A 20,741-nucleotide genomic window follows, 5' to 3' on the forward strand; every position below is an offset into this window, starting at 1 on the left:
ACAGATACAGTTAAGTCGGCTTCATATCTTGACTTACATCTAGAAATTGACAATGAGGGTCGGTTGAAAACAAAACTTTACGACAAAAGAGATGATTTCAGCTTTCCAATTGTGAACTTTCCATTTCTAAGTAGAAACATTCCAGCAGCACCTGCATACGGGGTATATATCTCCTAATTGATACGATATTCCCGTGCTTGCATTTCCTATCATGATTTTCTTGATAGAGGGTTACTGCTCACAAGGAAGCTATTAAACCAAGAGTTCCAAATGGTGAAGTTGAAATCATCCCTTCGTAAATTTTACGGACGCCATCACGAGTTGGTTGACCGTTATGAAAATTTTTAAAAAGATATACAAAGAACTGCTGTTGATCACATTGTCGTAAAGGGTCACGAAAACGATTTTAGGTAAAAATGGTGACCCATATTTTTATCTATATTTTTTTAAAGCTCATTGTATTGACCATTTTATGTCAATTTGTTTTAAAAATATTCATTGGACCATTTTTTTTGGAAATTTAAGTAAAATTGAAATTTTTGACAAAATCTGTGTTTTTTGTGTGCAGCAGTGTTAAAGAAATTGGAGCCGAAATTAATAAATATGAATATGCCATTATTTGTGTTTTATTTCCATTGTTAATGTTAGTTTTGTAATAAATAGAGAACAATAGAAAAAAAGAAGAAGATGTGGTATAATAGCCAATGAGACCACTTTCCACAAGAGACCAAAATGACACAGACATTAACAACTATAGGTCACCGTACGGCCTTCAACAATGAGCAAAGCCCATACCGCATAGTCAGCTATAAAAGGCCCCGATATGACAATGTAAACCTTTTAAAATACTTTTAAAGGCTTGAAAAAAATCCAGAGTTTCTAAATCAGGTATGTTTGGTGACCGTTACCATGGACACGAGTCTGGTGACATACTATTTTTAACTCAAATTTTTATAGAGGCCATAACATAGTATATGTATGCAAATTTTAAGAAAAAGTTGAATGGTTAAAAAAATATGCTATATCTCATTCTGTAGGGATCCACCTTAATATAAAACAGAAAAATATATGTAAGGGTTGCGTTTCTTTTATCACTCAGTATATGATTTAACAATGGAAACGAGATAGTACGACAATTAAATGTGTGCAATGTATTGTTACTAACGAATAAATACAGACGTACATGTTTGTGTTTTCTCTCAAGTTACTAAATATCACTTCTATTTTTTTTAACTTTTAAAAATTGTACATGCCACTTTTTTTATCACAAACTTCTGCCTATGTACTTTAGTATGCTATATTTGGGACACAGGTCAAGGTTCCCTCTACTAACAAACTAAGTCAGCCGACCGATTTGGCAAATGCTTGCGTTGCATTGTGCAGATCTATATATGTTTTAGTCTTCAGTAAAGACGAGCAGTACTGATTTTGTAGCTATCCTTAAAAATGTGATAACTGTTATCTATAGACACAGGTGAAAGGGGCGTGTCCATTCAAAGGTAAGAACAGATTTTTTCAGTGATTTATTCTTATTAAGTACAATTCCTCCAAGAGTTACTGCAAATAACTGTAACGGACTAAAATTCATTTTGTTTTAAATGCAGAAATAACGTGTTACTAATGTAGAATTCTCGAGGTAGAATTACTCTTATCAAATGTTGTAGATTTCAAAAGTTCAATGACACGCTAGTTGTGTATGTTATTATGAGACAACTGTGTTAATAGAACACTTATAAATTTTTTTATTTACGTCCCAAATTGTAAAAAAATGTTCATACCATCCCCTAAGTAAGGAAGAGAAACATTTTAAAGTTTAAGGACAGTTATTAATGTACATGTGTTTTTTTTTTATACATCCTCATTAAAATGGCTATATCAAATTGCACTAATTTTAAATGTCCGTTTAAACATAATTGTTTAGAAATGGTTTAAGTAAATGTATTGATCATTCATTATTCTCATGGCATCATTCATATAACATGACAGGTATTATAATGTCTGAAAATGTATTAAAAGAATGTGAGAAAGAGAAAAACTATTGCCCATCAGTACTTCTATCTGTGAAATGAAAGAACGGCAAGGACTAATTTTACCTTTTTAGAGGATTCAAGGTTAGATAAGAGCAAGTGTGTTACCTATATCATGCATTCAACAACATAGTAATACTGGAATTTGAACAAATTATCAGTGTTGTCTCCATTAAAAAAAATTAAAAAGCATGGTCCTCGGCATGGTCTATAGATAAGTCCTTTAAAAAGAATATAAGGATACAATGTATTAGTGTATGTCACATTTATTATCGGTTAAACGTTTGATACCGTACAGGACATAAATCGGTGAGTTTTATTATTTTTCTTTTTGTTTCGTATTAAATGCAACCACAACGTATCCCTGTGTCTGATTGTTTGGTATATTTAACCCCCTTTTTGAGAGTGGCTAACACAGGGTAGTTTTTCCTATCAACTATTAATTGTGACTGTTGCTTACTTTATTTCCAGTGGGAAATATCGCAAAGACAAAGTCAAATATTTCATTAATATTAGGTATGTTAGGGGCGGGAGCAATATTGGTGTTGATCGGTAAGATTGCTGTTCTTCTTCCGAATACGGGAGTGAACTCCTAGGTGTAAAACTTTTTTGAAAAATGAGGGTATATATTGGAACCATTACAACAAGCTTTCGTCGCCTTCTTATGGTAAGAGTTGTCACAAGTGTTCTCAACATGCAAGCGCTCTCAGCGTGGCATCAAATCTACGCAGTTCCCATTCTGACAGGTTCTATGTGCGAATTTATACATCGAAACCAAAAATGCACCTGAGAATTTGTCGTAAACATGGTAAAAGGAGAAATAAACTACATTTTACACTTGACACTCAACTGCCTATAAAATAATAGTCTTCCATGTTTAGAATCTCCTAGGTCAATTTGCTCAGTCAACTTGTCGGTGAAATGTACTTAAATCATAATTTTTTTTATCCTCTCTAATTTCGGCTGAGTTATCTGTAATTTATTGAAGTTAATAGTATAAACAGATTATGTAAATTAACGTGTACCTTCAACTGACACTAAGACTCCATGTAAACTAAGATAGTGAAAAATATCTTATTCAAACAATTCGTACACATAATGAGGTCAAACATCTGTGTGTATAAATGTTTATTCACACTGACACATTGTTAGAGTGTTCTATGGAGTTATCCAAAATATTAACTGTTGCTTGGTACACTTTTATAATGCATATAATCAGAAAGAAAGAACAAATGATAATTATATCTCAATAGGTTCGGTTGAGCGGATCGAAGTTTCGACTGATTATATTTTATTTGATCTATGTCCAGTGGCGAATATTTCATGCATATTCAGTAAAATCCAAGGTTCGAGGAAAGGGTGCGTTTGTATCCATAATTGTAAAAAAAATAACAGCGAACTAAGCATGAATTGTTTTTCCCGATTAAACAAGAGAAGCAATCGTTTACTACCATATGTTGTTGCAAATGATGTAAAATAGAAGCGAAACAAGATTTTCAATACTTCCCGTTGCCTCGCAGTACATCAAGCTTATTTTTATTCAATTATTCAACATTTATTATATACAATGTAAACTATGAATACATGGAAAATAAAAAATGCATACACTTTCTACTATAATCCTTGTCTCTCGTTACATATTAAGAGATTTATTAAACACGACATATACATTTGGTGAAGTTGAACACGTACTGTACAAATCACATTGTTTCAATTTTATTTTCAAATCTACTTCTGAATTTTAAATCAAACCAATTTGAAATACTATTTTTGTCAACAATATGTCACAAATCTGATAAATAGAAAGTACAGACCATAGGCCGGTTAAAGGGAAGCCACTTGATGTACTACATATATACTTAATATGGGTTATGTTGTCTTGCTGACCCCCTTTTTCAAGATCCGCATGTGTTCACGATACTAACATGCGATTGATAAATGGATACCACATGAAATCACTTGAGAAACATATGATAATAAAGTTTTAAATTGCAAAAATCAATAAGTATAGTCGGATTTATTTACATTATTTACATAACAATTTCTGAATTCTGTGTTTTCCTCTGAAAAAGGTAAGTCCAATTTTCATAACACAGCCCCTTTCCTCCAAACTAATTATATTTGTAAAGTTTTTAGAATTTATCAAAATGTGTTTTTGACGATCGTGTTATGTAACCAAAACCAACATCTTATTATCATATTGTTTTCATTTTACTTGGCATCTCATTCATATTAACATTAAATGGCTTACGTCATTTTGTCTCTAATATGGTAATCATAACAAATGTTCTTATTTTTATATGTACAGTACAGGAAATTAAAACGAGGCCTTCCTTCGGAACATGTTCTCGCTCTCTGCTACGTCCCTGGCTTTTCGCCCAGGGCTATATATAGTGCATTGTCAGAAAATATAAATTTATTAATTTTGACGTGCGTATTTGTATTTGTATTGCTGCGTGTCCGGAGTGAGAGTAAAGATAAGTCGGATGGAATAAGAAATGGGTGTGCTGTACTTGCAGACTTTGCCTTTGTGAACTATAGCACTTAAATATTTTTTCTCAGTCTATAGGTCTTGTACAAATTAAGCAGGGTTTATACTCATATCTGAAATAATAATGTTTTCGTCCTTAATCCACGCTTCTTCATTATCTACTATGTATGACCACTTTAAAATGACAGCCACAGGCACTTGTCTCAGAATAAAAAAATCTTATACCTTAAAATGTAGACACTTGTCATAGAAAATAACTCTCCTATTTACTCTAATATTAAGGTACTTGTCATAAAAAAGTTCTTATATACCTTAATTAGTATAAAGGTATACAGGAAAAAAATTCGGAGCCAAGTGCAGTTGACGCAAGCAACACTCGAGTCGAAAGTATACGTCAACTTAACACGGTTATATATCTGTAAGTAGTCTTATTTGACCTTGAACTAATTTTAAGAAACACGAGATCTTTGGAAAATAATACATCTTATAAAATAATTGCAGACTGTTCCTTAACATGTATATTAAAAGATGATACCAGAAAGTTAAACTAGTTGTCTTTTAATTAGAACATATATATACACCGTACAAATGTACTGAATATTTTATAACATTTTACAGGCTAGCGATCTCAGGGCATTAAACAAAGGCAGCCATGGTTGTGACAGAGGTATGTTTAATATAGTTTATTATTATCTCAGATCAGTAGCTCTAGGAGATGAACATGAATAATATATGTGGGCTTTTTTTTCGGAAAATATTATACCAACCATAACTCCTAGAATGGGACTTTATTGCACTCACCTTGTCCGTCCGTTCGTCCAATTTATAAATTTCCGTATTTTTTTCGGGATTCACTCGACAGAATAATAATCTTTTTGCCACACCTTTCTCAGCTCTACTTTGCACGTGACTTTATATTGAGTTTGACAGTGATGAGTAGTATCATGTCAGCACCTTTCGAATTTGTCCTACACTTACATTTAGTATTTCCGGTTTGGATAAAACGAACACATAAGTTGCTTTATATTACAATTTGAATACTTTTTGAATATAAATGCATATTTTTTTTGTGTAACATAATTAATTTGCATCGTATATCAACAGTAAATATGAAATCATGATAAAAATAAATATAATATTGAGTTCTGAAAAAAAACCCAAATACTTTTCTTTAATCAGATTATTTGTTTCGCGAGAAAAGATGACCCTCCTCTCCACGATAGTTTTGCTGCATGCCATAATATCAAAAGTTCTTACAATCATCTAACCCCTAGGCTACTTAAAATCAGACATGTTCTACTTTAACAATATATGGAAATATATTCAATTATAATAAATGATTGAATGTATTCGAACATTAAGATACACATTATAAATCGTATTACTCATTTCTTCTCAGGTCTAAAATAGTCGTCTTGAATGGAAGATCACATCTACTTTGTCCTGGTTTTTAGGTATATGTCTCCTATATACACCATTGTTTAAGTCATGCAATTAATTAAGTGTCTGCAATCTAGATACTAGTTTTAATTCAGATGTCTGAAAAGCCAGAGGTCAGGAGTTAAATCTAAATAGATAATTATTTTGTATTGCGTAAAAAGATTTAAATGAATGTTGTTTTAAACGTAAGTCGTTGTGCGTTTAAGCTATGGAGAAACATGCTAGTCGAGAAAAAGATTTTCTGCGGTCCCTCTTATGAGAAGTGTATGATCCACTGCAACCTAACTTACGAAAGGCAGCATAAGTCAACAAATTTGATTAGCACCCTGTTATATTAATGTTTAAAATCTAATAGTCGTTAAGTAGGCAACTAGAAGTCTTACTCTTAACAACAATTGATAGTTTTATGCCTATACGCCGTTGCCGTTTCCGTTTTCTATTTTTGACTCAACGAAATGTTATGAAACTTATACACAATGCTTATTACCACAAAATACAGATCAAGAGTGAATTTTGGTTGTGTCACTTTTAAAGTTCTAGAGTAACTAGTATTGCCCTTTATAAATGGAAAAAATGTTGCATTTTTATTTACGTTCTCTTACTTAAGTTTGACACAATCAAATGATATTAAACTTATACACAATGCTTATTGTCACAAAGCTCAGAGCAAGTACATTTGGGTAGTTCTTAGTAATGTCCCTTTTTTAAATGTTATATGCAAGCAGGTGCATTTCGTGTCTGGATTATTCTTTAGTCTAAAATCCTAGCCAGATCCTCGATAATGTGAAATGGGTTGGCGTTACAGCAATGTTGAAGAATTGGGAACTGGTCGTTCAGACTTATCAATTGGTCCACCATTGTGTCTATACACCATATATTATATATACAGTCCAGCATTTAGAGAAGAAAAAAACACTCGTCAACTGTTTTACGGATGAGCATCCTAGTGTGTAAATGTAAATCTTGGTGCACCCATTAAGGAGGAAAACATAATTTAAGTTTGTCGAGAAACTCCCTTCCCTTTTTAGCTCACCTGGCCTAAAAGGTCATGTGAGCTTTTCTCATCACTTGGCGTCCGTCGTCGTCGTCGACGTCGTCGTCGTCGTCGACATCGTCGTCGTCGTTAACAATTTTTCAAACATCTTCTCCTCTGAAACTACTGAATGGATTTGAATGAAACTTAGCATGATTGTTCCTTAGAGTATCCTGCACAAAGTGTGTGCTTCGATTTTTGATCCGTCAAAAAACATGGCCGCCGTTACTTAAAATAGAACATAGGGGTCAAATGCAGTTTTTGGCTTATATCTCAAAAACGAAAGCATTTAGAGCAAATCTGACATGGGGTAAAAATGTTCATTAGGTCAAGATCTATCAGCCCTGAAATTTTCAGACGAATCAAACAAACCATTGTTGGGTTGCTGCCACTTAATTGGTAATTTTAAGGAAATTTTGCAGTTTTTGGTCATTATCTTGAATATTATTATAGATAAAGATAAACTGTAAACAGCAAAAATGATCAGCAAAGTAAGATCTACAAATAAGTGAATATGACCAAAATTGTCAATTGACCCCTTAAGGGGTTATTGTCCTTTAATGACAATTTTTTCACAATTTGTTCATCATATTTGCTAACTTTAAAAAATCTTCTCCTCTGAAACTGTTGAATGGATTTGGATGAAACTTAGCATGATTGTTCCTTAGATTATCCTGCACAAAGTGTGTGCTTCGATTTTTGATCCGTCAAAAAACATGGCTGCCGTTACTTAAAAAAGAACATAGGGGTCAAATGCAGTTTTTGGCTTATATCTCAAAAACGAAAGCATTTAGAGCAAATCTGACATGACTTATGTTCATTAGGTCAAGATCTATCAGCCCTGAAATTTTCAGATGAATCAAACAAACCATTGTTGGGTTGCTGCCACTTAATTGGTAATTTTAAGGAAATTTTGCAGTTTTTGGTCATTATCTTGAATATTATTATAGATACAGATAAACTGTTAAAAGCAAAAATGATCAGCAAAGTAAGATCTACAAATAAGTCAATTTGACCAAAATTGTCAATTGACCTCTTAAGGAGTTATTGCCCTTTAAAGACTTTTTTCACAATTTGTTCATCATGTTGACTTACTTTAAAAAATCTTCTCCTTTGAAACTGCTGTATCAATTTCAGCCAAACATAGGCTAAATGAGTTTTAGAGTTTCAGAGTATCTAGTATAAATTTTATATTTCATTTCCTTGTATGTCAAGAAACATAGCTCCTATGGCTAAAATAGAACATAGGAGAAAATGATTTTTTTTTTGCTTTTGAAGAAAATAGGACGATTCAAAGAACATTTAAATAAATTGAAAAGCCAAAATAATCATTGATATGAGATTAAACCAAAAAAAATTCAGGTGAGCGATTCAGGCTCTTGAGAGCCTCTTGTTTAAACAATGCAAACAAAAGAAAATCAAATCGTTATTTTCTGCTAACTATCATCAAACCATTCATTCGAGTAAAATATTTCGTCCATATTTTTTTTTCGTTCAATTTTGTACAACAATTAGGGCATTAGTCTTTTCGTTTGATTTGCTTTACATTTGTCAGTTCGAGGCATATATACCTGACTATGCGGTTTGGTTTTTGCTCATTGCTCAAGGCCGTACGGTGACCTCTAGTTGTTAATTTCTGTGTCATTTTTCTCTTGTAACGAGTTGTCTCGGATGCAATCACATCAAGTCTTTATATATATGTATTTATATACAACTCGTCTAAACATCAACCCAACAATCTATATATATATATTACAGATCTAACATTGTAGGGTTGATGTTTAGACGAGTTGTATATACATAATGTTCACAACCATGTATCACCATCACTGCTGGTGATCCGATGGATAAATTTGTTGTAGAGTTGTCACTGGCTCAGACGTACTTATAAATATAATTATTTTCTGTGACTGTATCTTACATTAATTTGCAGGATCCTTTACTATAGATAATTTAGCTGATCTATTAAAATAACATCTCCATGCCTTATATATCATGTACAGTAGTACGACGCTAGATTAAAACTGACGTGGAAAGGTAACACTCGGCCACCGAAAGCTTCATTTTTATGAAGCCCAGGTGGTCGTGTGGCCTAGCGGAACGGCTACAGTGCAGGCGATTTGGTGTCATGATATCTCAGTAGCATGGGTTCGAATCCCGGCGAGGGAAGAATAAAAAATTTGCGAAAGCAAATTTACAGATCTAACATTGTTGGATTGATGTTTAGACGAGTTGTATATATATATATATAAATGACTGAATAAATAGTCAACAATCAATCTTACAGGGCGATGGATCATGTAATATGATTCTGTACACTACAAAATATAATATATAACAATTCAAAAAGGTTTGTGCTGCAGTCATGTGGTAACAGACGTTGTCTGACTTGTCAACAAATACTTAATACTCAAACATTTATACTTGCCACTCGACTGTGTACACTATATTTTGCAATGTAACTTGCAAAACCCAGAATGTTGTATACCACTTTCTGTGTCGATGTGACAGGCAGTATGTTGGCGAGACAGAGCAACCATTCAGCAAACGCATGAATGGTCATCGAAGTGACTACACTTGCAAGCCCGACCTACCCGCAAGTCGTCATTTGAGATCACCTGGGCACACACAAGCTGATCTCATAAACCTTACCATCACAATCATAGACCACAACGAGGGTTGGTCGAAGGTCGACAGAGTCGCTCGGGAAAGATTTTGGATAAGAAAGTTACGGACAGTTTCCCCAGAGGGCATAAATGAAAAAACATAGAATAATTGCCAAACACCCTAAATTATCCAAGATCTTTCCCAATCCTCCTGTCTTAGTTTTTCGGAGACCAGCAAGTCTGAAAGACTTATTTGTTAGAGCTGACGTCTCCTCACATAAAAGCTGTTCAATTGCAGGATGGTGCAAGTCATGTGGTAACAGACGTTGTCTGACTTGTCAACAAATACTAAATACTCAAACATTTACTTGCCACTCGACTGGGTCTGTGTACACTATATTTTGTAATGTAACTTGAAAAACCCAGAATGTTGTATACCTCCTTCAGTGTCGATGTGGCATGCAGTATGTTGGCGAGACAGAGCAGCCATTCAACAAACGCATGAATGGTCATCGAAATGACTACACTTGCAAGCCAGACCTACCCGTAAGTCGTCATTTGAGATCACCTGGGTACACACAAGCTGATCTCATAAACCTTACCATCACAATCATAGACCACAACGAGGGTTGGTCGAAGGTCGACAGAGTCGCTCGGGAAAGATTTGGATAAGAAAGTTACGGACAGTTTCCCCAGAGGGCATAAATGAAAAAACATAGAATATGTCCCTCATTTTCCTGTCATCACTTTACTGGCTTTACAGTTCGAAATTCTTTTTAAAATACCAGTTTAAATTACAGGGCTCTATTCATTCGGGATGGATGTATAAGTACGTAGCCACGTTCAATTATTTTACCTCATTAGATCAAACTTATTCTTCTAATCATTATTAGACTGCTATTCGTTAGGGAGGCTTAAATATGTAGTTTCTGTTGCAATTGCCCTACCGTTGTCAAATTTGAAATATTATACAAACTTGATTTTTTTATTTGAGGACTGCCCTCAATGCAGTTATAACATCTAAACTGTCACAACCTTTGGAAATTTAGAGTTGTGCCAGTTCACATCGAAAATAACTATTTTCATTTGGCATATTTTTGTATTCTTTGCGCCGTGTTTGGAAATTTTAAAATTGTATCAGCGTCTGTGGTGTTCGCTTAAATTGTATAAATTTCAAGATTTAGAAAAAGTTTCTCAGTTTGAATATATTGACATGATTCATTTGACATCGTGCTATTAATGAAGAAGGATATCTGTTATCCGAAATATCTAATATTTGTTCATTTTATAGTTATTTAATGGTGATGTTGTACCCTTTCTGAATTGTTATATATATATATATAAACGCCTAAAAAGTGCACATAACAACACCAAAAACATAAAAAGGAACTATAAATGTAATTATTTATAAATATTTCGGATAACAGATATTACGGGGCGCCGAATGGGACTCTTGTGGTTTTGTACTCAAAATTCAATTTTGTACGGACAAAAGTGACTTTTGTTCAACAAAAATAAGTTCAGTTTAACAAAATTTGTATCATACTACAAATTTAAAATTTTGTCATACAAAATTATCTATCAGCGGACAAAAGTCACTTTTGTCATGACAAAATTCATTTTTGTTAGTACACAGACTTGAATTTTGTTACCTAATTTGAAAATTGGGCGACAAAAGTCAATTTTGTATTCAAATTAGTTTAGTTTGGTTTCTGTGAACTAATTTGCATACAAAATCGACTTTTGTTACACAAAATTGACAAAAATGAATTTTGTCTCAACAAAATTGACTTTTGTCTCAACAAAATGGACAAAATTGACTTTTGTCTCAACAAAATTGACAAAATTGACTTTTGTCTCAACAAAATTGACAAAATTGAATTTTGTCTCAACAAAATTGACAAAATTGACTTTTGTCTCAACAAAATTGACAAAATTGACGTTTGTGAGACAAAATTGACTTTTGTGAGACAAAATTGACTTTTGTCTCAACAAAATTGACAAAATTGACTTTTGTCTCAACAAAATTGACAAAATTGAATTTTGTCTCAACAAAATTGATTTTTGTCTCACGAAAGTCAATTTTGTCACATAAAAGTCAATTTTGTTGTTACAAAATTGAATTTTGTCGTCACAAAAATGAATTTTGTCGTCACAAAATTGACTTTTGTCTCAACAAAATTAACAAAATTGACTTTTGTCTCAACAAAATTAACAAAATTGACTTTTGTCCCAACAAAATTAACAAAATTGACTTTTGTCTCAACAAAATTGATTTTTGTCTCAACAAAATTGATTTTTGTCTCAACAAAATTGACAGAATTGACTTTTGTCTCAACAAAATTGACAACATTGAATTTTGTCTCACAAAATTGAATTTTGTCTCACTAAATTGAATTTTGTCTCACAAAAGTCAATTTTGTCTCACAAAAGTCAATTTTGTCTCACAAAAGTCAATTTTGTCTCACAAAATTGAATCTTACCTCACACAATTGACTTTTGTGATTTAATTTCCATATCAGGTAACAAAAGTCAATTTTGTATGCAAATATGTTTAATATATTTGCATACCTTTTAGACAAAATTGACTTTTGTCATGACAAATATGAATTTTGTCTACAAAAATGAATTTTGTCATGACAAAAATGAATTTTGTCATGACAAAAATGAATTTTGTCTACACAAATGAATTTTGTCATCACAAAATTGAAGTTCTCACAAAACAAGTCTGTAGCACATAGTTTTGTAAGACAAAAATGATTCGTTATGACAGAATTGAATTTTGTACAAAACCACAAGAGTCCCATTCGGCGCCCCGTAGATATCCTTCATCGGTATATATGATTGTGGTGTTGAATTAATCAATTATCAAAGGTTTCTGGTTCGATTCCCGTCTGGGATGAAAATTTCAGGAACTGAATTTTCGGCTCTCCCTTGACACCATTTGCGAGTATGGTCTCGAGGAAACGATGATAGTCCGTCGGAAGGGGACGATAAATGGCTGACCCGTGTTAAGAGAGAGCCATTATCTTGCACGTTAACCCTTTAGCGTTCCTACCGGTCAATTTGACCGATAAGCAAAATTTGTGGCGGAGTAGTTTGCATGAAGTTTTGTATCGTTGACAATTTTTAACGTACATATGTGGTTGTGGGCTCAAATTGAAGATCAGTATACCACCAACTTGATTTTTGGTGTCTGAAACCAACAAAATGCAATGCATCATGTCAATTTGCCCTATATTGACAAGATTTTTTTGGGGGAAAACTGTTTTATTTCTATTTTTAAATAGAATATTTTCACAAAATGTCACAAGACAAATTGTTGCTGTTTTTTGTTTTAAAATGACAATTTTGATAACTGTGCCGTGATCATTTACAAGAATACTATCAAAACTGTAAGTAAAACTCATACACATACAAAAAATCTGATTCATAGAGTATCAACACTGAAACAAACTCAAATTACAAGGAATTTTCATGTTTTGTTTTGTCAGTTTTTATAGCAAAAGAGATGAGAACATCCAAAATGTGTTAAAAATTGTTAGCCAAGTCGAAATAGCAATAACAAATCTTTGTTTCTTTAGTGTCTGGTTATGAGGATGTTGGATATCGTATCGCTAAGGTATAGAAATAGTGACATATAGACGAAAAAACGAACATTTCTGAATAACTTTCTTACAAATTTGCTTCAAAAAATAATAATTTTCAAAAAATAGCTTCTTAAGAAAACGAAGTTTGATTATGTTCTCCCAACATTAATTTCTAGTCTTACAGAGAAGGTGACTTATATGCTTAAATTTCATAAGTTTTCCAATGGTTTCTGTGGCTCAGTGGAAAGATGCACAGTCTAACACCCGGATGATCGCGGGTTCAAACCTCACTGCCGGAGGATGAAAAAATTAATTCCTATATTAAATGTAACTTAACTTAACTTACTACTTTCAATTTCAATTAAGACAACTGAAATACATGATTTACATTAAAAAGAAAAATCCCCCCCCCTTTTTCTCCCCTCTCTCTGTTTTTGTTACATTCTTAGCCTGGGCACTCAAAAATACCAGATTTTCATTCAATATTTACTCAAAATTCTATCCTAAAGGCTTATTCTGTAAGCAGTTATGAATAGAACATCTTTAACATAAACTTGGGCCATTTATTTGACTATGACAAAAATTCTCAAAAAAATCCACTATTTTTCGGTGTTTCGAGTCTTGATATTTCTACCAATCAGACAAGTTTTGCATCTTTCTGTATAAAGTTTTCACCGATAACGTTTCCGAAAGTCGTCTTGCATTAATTTAACACTAAAACTATGTTCTATTTTTGTCACTAAATGTCTGTAAAACCGCTTTTCCGCTTGAATTGTACATTTTTGTCACTTTAATTCAGCATGTCACGTGACTTTTGAGGGATATCACGTGACCAACGTAAGAAATTATTTTCCTTAAATCAAGTTTTCCTGAAACCTTGGTCAATTATCTATCAGATGAGTCTAACTTGTCCTTTGAGTGAGCTTTTTATCGAAATGTGCAATTGATTGAAAACAGATATCCTTTATTCGGGAAGAAAAGGTAAAAAATCCTTGAATGTTAAAGGGTTAAAGACACCCTTGTAGATTTCGAAAAAGAGCAGGCTAATGCCGCTACAAGGCAGCACTCGCACCCGCAAAGTGGAAAGGAATTAATATAAGTTGCAAAAACTTGTTTCCCAATCCACTATAAATAAATATGTTTAACTAATCAATTATCAGTCGACTTAGATTAAGCTGTTACAATCTTGAAATTTATACAATAAAAAAGTCAAACCAAACATCAGGTAAGACGCTTGCACAATTCTAAAAATTTGTGAAACACGACATACAATGTAGGTTATATGACTAATTACATCAGAGAGTTCAAGTATATGCTTTAAATAAAAATAATAATGTGCGATATGAACTAGCACAATTCTAAAGCTTTAACGGTGTCGACAATTATGATGTTACAAGAAAGATTGCGTCAATAAGAATTCCAAATAAACAGCACTGAACGATCTAAATTTGTAAATATTTCAGATTTGACAACGGTAGTGTAGTAACATTAGAGTCTGCGATGTTTAAAACAAACGGCCGTTAAAATGTAATAAAAAAATTTGACTAGAGTAAACTAGTTGAACGTGGCTTGGTACTTATACATCCCTCAAAAAATTAATCAATTTAAATTGTTATATTCAACAGATTTATTTTAGAGATGAGTAAGGTAAACATGGTAAAGAAATAAAAACAGAGACTGTAATTATAAGTAATATAACCCAGATGTGAAGCACTGCATGGTGTCGAACTTCATCTTTTCATTGTTAATTTAGACCATTACAATCATTGACCACAACTCTGCATGGTCAAGGGATGATAGACTTACTCGGGAAAGATTTTGGATAAGAAAATTAACAAATGAAATTCTGACTGTAACCCTGGATACTGTCTTAATAGTTGAGTGTCTTCTCAATGCGTCTAAAAGCATCACATCCGTATCAAAATCTACAAAATGACATTTTGGATATGAAGGTTAGATTATGGTTACAGTTACAATACATTTACAATTCAGCAATTTAAAGGAAAACATAAAACCAAGTATGACATTTAATAACAGTTATCTTATTCCTGTAAAGTTAAATTTGATCAGGTTACGTTTTTATGTAAACATGTTGCTAGTAATTAAATGTTTGATCAGATGTTTGATATGCGAGTCTCTGGAGGGGGGTCCTTCATATCTTTAATCTTAAAATCTTTAGGCCATTCTCTCTATTCTTTCTATATCTTAATGTCTCCACCGCAGAGGATGAGAAATTAAGTGTTACCATTGGCCTTCTGTACATCCGTCCTTACACGTCCGTCCTTAAAATGATTTCTCTAATATTAGTTTGCCTCAACTTAACTTAATGAATCTAATACACAATGGTAGCATTTATTACCACAATACTCAGACCAAGTTAGAATTTAGGTGGCGTCCATAGTGGCGTTACTGCAATGATGGCGTTCTAGAGTAATGCCCCTATATATATGAAAAATTGCTGAAATTTTCGTGTTTGTTCTCGTAACTTCAGTTTGCCTTAACACAATATTGTAAAACATTAATATTACCGCAAAACTCAGTTCAAGTCAGATTTTGGGTGGCGTAAATATTACATTTTTCTAGATATGTCCCTTTTCAACGCCATGAACATCATCTGTGTTCCATGGGCACATTCCCCATGTATTTGCCCATAATTCTCTATATTCTTTGCATGTATTTCATCTGCTTGTGTTGTAAACGTATTAAAGTGTCAATCGACATCGATGACATATCGTCGTCATCATCAGATTCAGATTCATGGGTTTGAGAATCCCTAAAGTCTTTGGGTATTCTAGTATCATCTACACCCTTTCCAGATTGCTGGCTAGTGTTAGGGTTATAGTCATCATCAGTTAAGTTTAATGTCCCACTTTTTGGATCATCATCAACCTGAGATGCCATTGTGCAACAAGTTATATAACTTGCACTTACGTGGTTACGTACTGAAAACCGTGATTTCACGTTAATCTAATTTCAGAAACGCCAAAACTTCGAAATTGATAAAAGTTTTTATAAGTTTAAATCCTGGCACTATATAAAATCCAAGAGTTCTTCAAGACAAAAATTAACAAATGTTAACAATATAATAGACGAGCATGTTCTGACATCATGACGAGGCTGTTCATCTCACGTGACAGCTATGTACCATATTTGTGAAATGGAACTTAGTATACATGTTCCCTATGATATGATCTTTTTAATTTTAATGCCAAATTAGAGGGTTTACCCCAATTTCACGGTCCACTGAACATAGAAAATGATAGTGCGAGTGGGGCATTCGTGTACTGGGGACACATTCTTGTTTCTTGCTAATTTTTTGCGCAATATGGTCCATAATTCTCTATTTTTTATACTTTTTTCTCTATTTTTCAAACCAATTTTTCTGTAGTATTGGTCCATTATTTTCTACTCAGATTGGTTGGTTGATGTTTACTTAACGCTGCTTCAGTGCAAAAGGATATATCGCATTATCAGTGCCAATTCAGCATACCAATGCTGTATGTCGAGTCGATTACATATTCTGTAAACTCAATCTAGACCCTCATGACTATGTCAATACACGGTTCTTGCTTTATATCTAAAGACAATTGTGTTATCAGACAATATTTGTACAAAGCCTCATCTAAAAGCAATTATACTTTTAAAAAGATTCATCAGATAAAATTGTTTTTCGAAATAAAAATTATATAAAAAAAAACATAATTTAGGACCTTTTATAAGCTATTTACATCTTCTATGAAAAGAAAAGTGGTACGTGATATAGGGCAAGCTATTGTACCCTGTATCTTAGCAAAAGAACCAAGAAGTACGAACATCTGACAAAAAATCCTAATCCTGACCGGACTACATCCTTAACAAACCCATCGTCGTTGTTTGTATAAGACACAATTCATAAATACAATTAAAGGCAGATGTAAATATAGATGATAGAGGACAGTGAGACAACAACCCAACAACAAAAGAGGCAATTTTAATTTTGAGTTCAATATATTATAGTCTGTTTTTATAAAATATGTATTTTTTTAATAAGTCGCTTAGAGTCTAGAAAAGTTCATTTGATTGTGAAAGTGATTATACATTCGTTTTAGACCATTATTCTCACGACCACAAAAAACCGTTATTCTTTTCAGAGGAAGGTGAAATACACAAGAACCCTTTTATTTAGTATATTTATCGCCGTTTTTGGAAATTCTTTCCTCTATGGATACAGCATCGGAGATGTCAACAATCCTGCCGGGGTGAGTGTACTTTAATATAAGTCAATTTCTTTTTTTGTTTGTTTAATAATTTGTTGAATACGCCACTGGTGGCAGTGGTTGTTAAAATAAGAAATTAAAAACTGGATTGACTAATACTACTTGGTTGAATATACAACAATGTAGTTGAAAATAATTGAGAAAAATATAGCCACTCTTTTCTGGCATGAATAAATTGCCCAAATAAACCAAAAGTAGACATTCAAGAAGTAGTGAAATTACTAAGTTGCATAGATCAAAAACAGCGGCTTTTTAGTCTCATATTACTTATGAAGCAAATCAAACCTGTGTTGAAAAGAGGGGAGAGAAACCAAGGGGACAGACATTCAAAACTCAGAAGTCGAAAAGAAATCTGACACCGTCATTGCAAATAACGAAAAGCGACAACAAAACGCTGAATTGAAACTTGTTTACTACTTATCAACATGAATAGGTTGTATTGGTTCTTCATTTTAACAAAAGAAACAGAAAAGAGGGGTTTGATCCATAGAATCCACACAGACCTTCTTTTAATTCATACATATGACTTTTACTTTTACAGGTAATGAGAGTTTTCTACGTTAAAGTTCTGTGGGAAAGAGCTGGCAAAATACCAAAAAACTGGGATGGAAGCGACATATCACCGGTAGTTGCACAAAATGGAACCGCCTCTACTACTACACTAGGGCCAGTATCTAATTCAACAAATACGTCAATGAGCTTATTAGAACAAATGAAGAAATATTCAGAAGAAGACGATTTTGTAGAGCTTTTATGGTCAATAACTGTTTCTATTTTTGTATTATTTGGAATGATCGGATCGTTTATGTCAGGAAAACTTGCAGAAAGACTTGGAAGGTATTATAAACATGACGTTATTGATTTGATAAGAAGCTTGGTTTTAATTAATTTATTGATTGCTTTTTTTTTCTTCCACTATCAACACTTTTGGCTGGTTTGTGGCGGTCAGTTTTTATTGGCGGAGGAAGCTGGAGTGCTCGGAGAGAACCACAGAACTTCCAAAGGAATGCTTACAATCCTAGCCAGTTCATATTGGGGTCTAATGCACCTGCCACGCACTATTTGAAGTACCAGAGTCTTCGAGTTAATAGGCTAGTGAAACAATTGTTGAACTAGTCTTGTTAGACTGTTTAACGACACACCCCCCTACTACATCATATAAAAAAGAAGATGTGGTATGATTGCCAATGAGACAGCTATCCACAAAAGATCAAAATGACAGACATTAACAACTTTAGGTCACCGTACGGCCTTCAACAAGAGCATGGCCCTTACCGCATCGTCAGCTACAAAAGGCCATGAAAAGACAATGTTAAACAAGTTTATTTGATAATTGGTATTTTGATCAATAATTATTTCAACAATATAAAGTTGACTTAGAATTATCATCGACCGACGATGTATTTTTTTTTTCATTAAATATCAAGAGTACCAAGTTTTAAAAAGTTATAGACTAAGAGTTAAATCAAAAAAAGATAAAGTTGAATTATATGACAATGATAGAACTAACCGTTGACGATGCAATGTTGTTTAGATGAGAAACACTATGTCACTATATGACTTTCAACATTATGCCGACACGGAGGTGCAAACAGTTTTACCCTTGTACTTACATCCCAAAATTAGTTGTCCTTCTCTGACTTTCGTTTGCCGCAACAAATTGTTATGAAACTTATACATGATGTATATGACTACAAAACACAGATCACCTTTGAATATAGGTGGTGTCAAGTTTATTATGATAGAGCTAAGCACTTTTCAAATGGAAAAAATGCTGAATTTTCGTTTCTGTCCTCTCAGTTTAGTTTGCCTCAACTAAATATTATGAATTTTATACACAATGCATATTGATACCACAAAACACCGTTCAAGTCTGAATTTTACACTTTTACAGTTCTAGAGCTTTTCACATGGAAAAAGTTGATAATTTTTTCGTTCCCGTTCTTTTACTTAAGTGTTCTGCAACCAAATGTTATGAAACTAATACACAATGCTTATTACTACAAAAGTCAGATCAGATACAAATGTGGGAAGCGTCACTTTTAACATTCTTGAGTTATATTCCTCTTTAACATCATATGCAAGCGGAGGCATCATCTGTGTACCACGGACAAATTCCCATTTATTTTGAGAATGAAAAGCTTTTGTAATTTCAGTTTGTAAAAGAAAAGCAAGTGTGTAAGAACCAAACCAGAAAAACTAAAACCACTTAAATCTATAATATAAGGAGATTATACATATACATTCTTATACTAATCCGTTATGAAAAGAATAAGATCTTTTTAGTACTCAGTATATTAAATGAACATCTACTCAGTACATCTGAGAAACAATATATAAATAACACATAACTAAGAGGGTGACAGAGCACATTGTTACCCCGAGAAAAAAAACCAACATATTCAACTGAAGCGAAGCCGAGGTCGACAATGTGTTTTTCGAGGGGTAACAAATTGATATATCACACTTTCAAATATGCGTTACTTAATTTATTATTCTGAATGGTCTGTTATATTTCAAGTTCAGTGAAATAAACTGCACGACGTCTTGTACATAACAACCATCCGTATTTATTAAAGCGCACACTTGATCAAAAAGTAAAATCACAAAAATACTGAGATCGGAGAAAAATTCAAAACGAAAAGTCCCTATCAAATGGAAAACTTAAAAGTTCAAATACATCAAATGAATGGACAGCAACTGTTATATTCCTGACTTTGTACAGACATTTTTTTTTATTTTGAAAAATGGTGTATAAAACCTGGTTTTATAGCTAGCTAAACCTTTCACTTGTACATGACGGTCGCTTTAAATTTTATTATATTGACAAGGACGTGTGAACAAAGCAAACAGATATAATAGGTAAAATGTCAACATACAACAGTCAACGTTGTGAAATAATCTTAATCATAATAAAAACAAACAAATATGCAAAATAACACATAGAGAAAGAACATAAGCAAACATTATATGTTCCTCTTGACTTATAAAACAAGTGACACAATGTCCTTTTACCAAAATATACAAGCATCGAAATTTTAAGATACTTGCAGATTTTTTGAAAAGAATCATGACATTTTAAAAAAAAAACTTTAATTAATTTCTTAAGTTTCACATGCGATTGGTATTTATTCAATGTCAAATCAATGGGTCAACATGTATTTATTTAAAATTTGCTGAAATAGCTAATATATTCAGATTAATCAATCAACTCATCAAGAAAAGTTTTGTGATTAAGCGTCCGGAAAAGTTACGACTTCAAATTTGGCCTAATAGAAGGTCTAGATGAAGAAGGGGT

The 20,741-nt window shown here is 33.0% G+C and overlaps 1 protein-coding gene across 3 annotated transcripts in view; it reads left to right on the forward strand.

Annotated features, from left to right (window-relative positions):
• The first annotated feature begins 1,278 nt into the window (after nt 1-1,278).
• The window catches only part of LOC143055964 (solute carrier family 2, facilitated glucose transporter member 5-like), a 34,762-nt gene continuing 15,299 nt past the window's right edge, over nt 1,279-20,741 (forward strand). The window contains exons 1-4 of one of the 3 annotated variants that reach the window (XM_076229025.1): nt 1,279-1,499; nt 5,137-5,185; nt 17,318-17,425; nt 17,985-18,280. In XM_076229025.1, the coding sequence (XP_076085140.1) occupies nt 5,171-5,185; nt 17,318-17,425; nt 17,985-18,280 (419 nt within the window). In that variant the 5' untranslated portion in view covers nt 1,279-1,499; nt 5,137-5,170. Of the gene's footprint in view, nt 1,500-2,150; nt 2,337-5,134; nt 5,186-17,317; nt 17,426-17,984; nt 18,281-20,741 lie in introns of those variants that run through there. The other 2 variants (XM_076229028.1, XM_076229027.1) reach the window with 2 other exon arrangements.

The sequence above is a fragment of the Mytilus galloprovincialis genome, chromosome 13, assembly GCF_965363235.1.
Source record: "Mytilus galloprovincialis chromosome 13, xbMytGall1.hap1.1, whole genome shotgun sequence".
Classification (NCBI taxonomy): domain Eukaryota; kingdom Metazoa; phylum Mollusca; class Bivalvia; order Mytilida; family Mytilidae; genus Mytilus; species Mytilus galloprovincialis.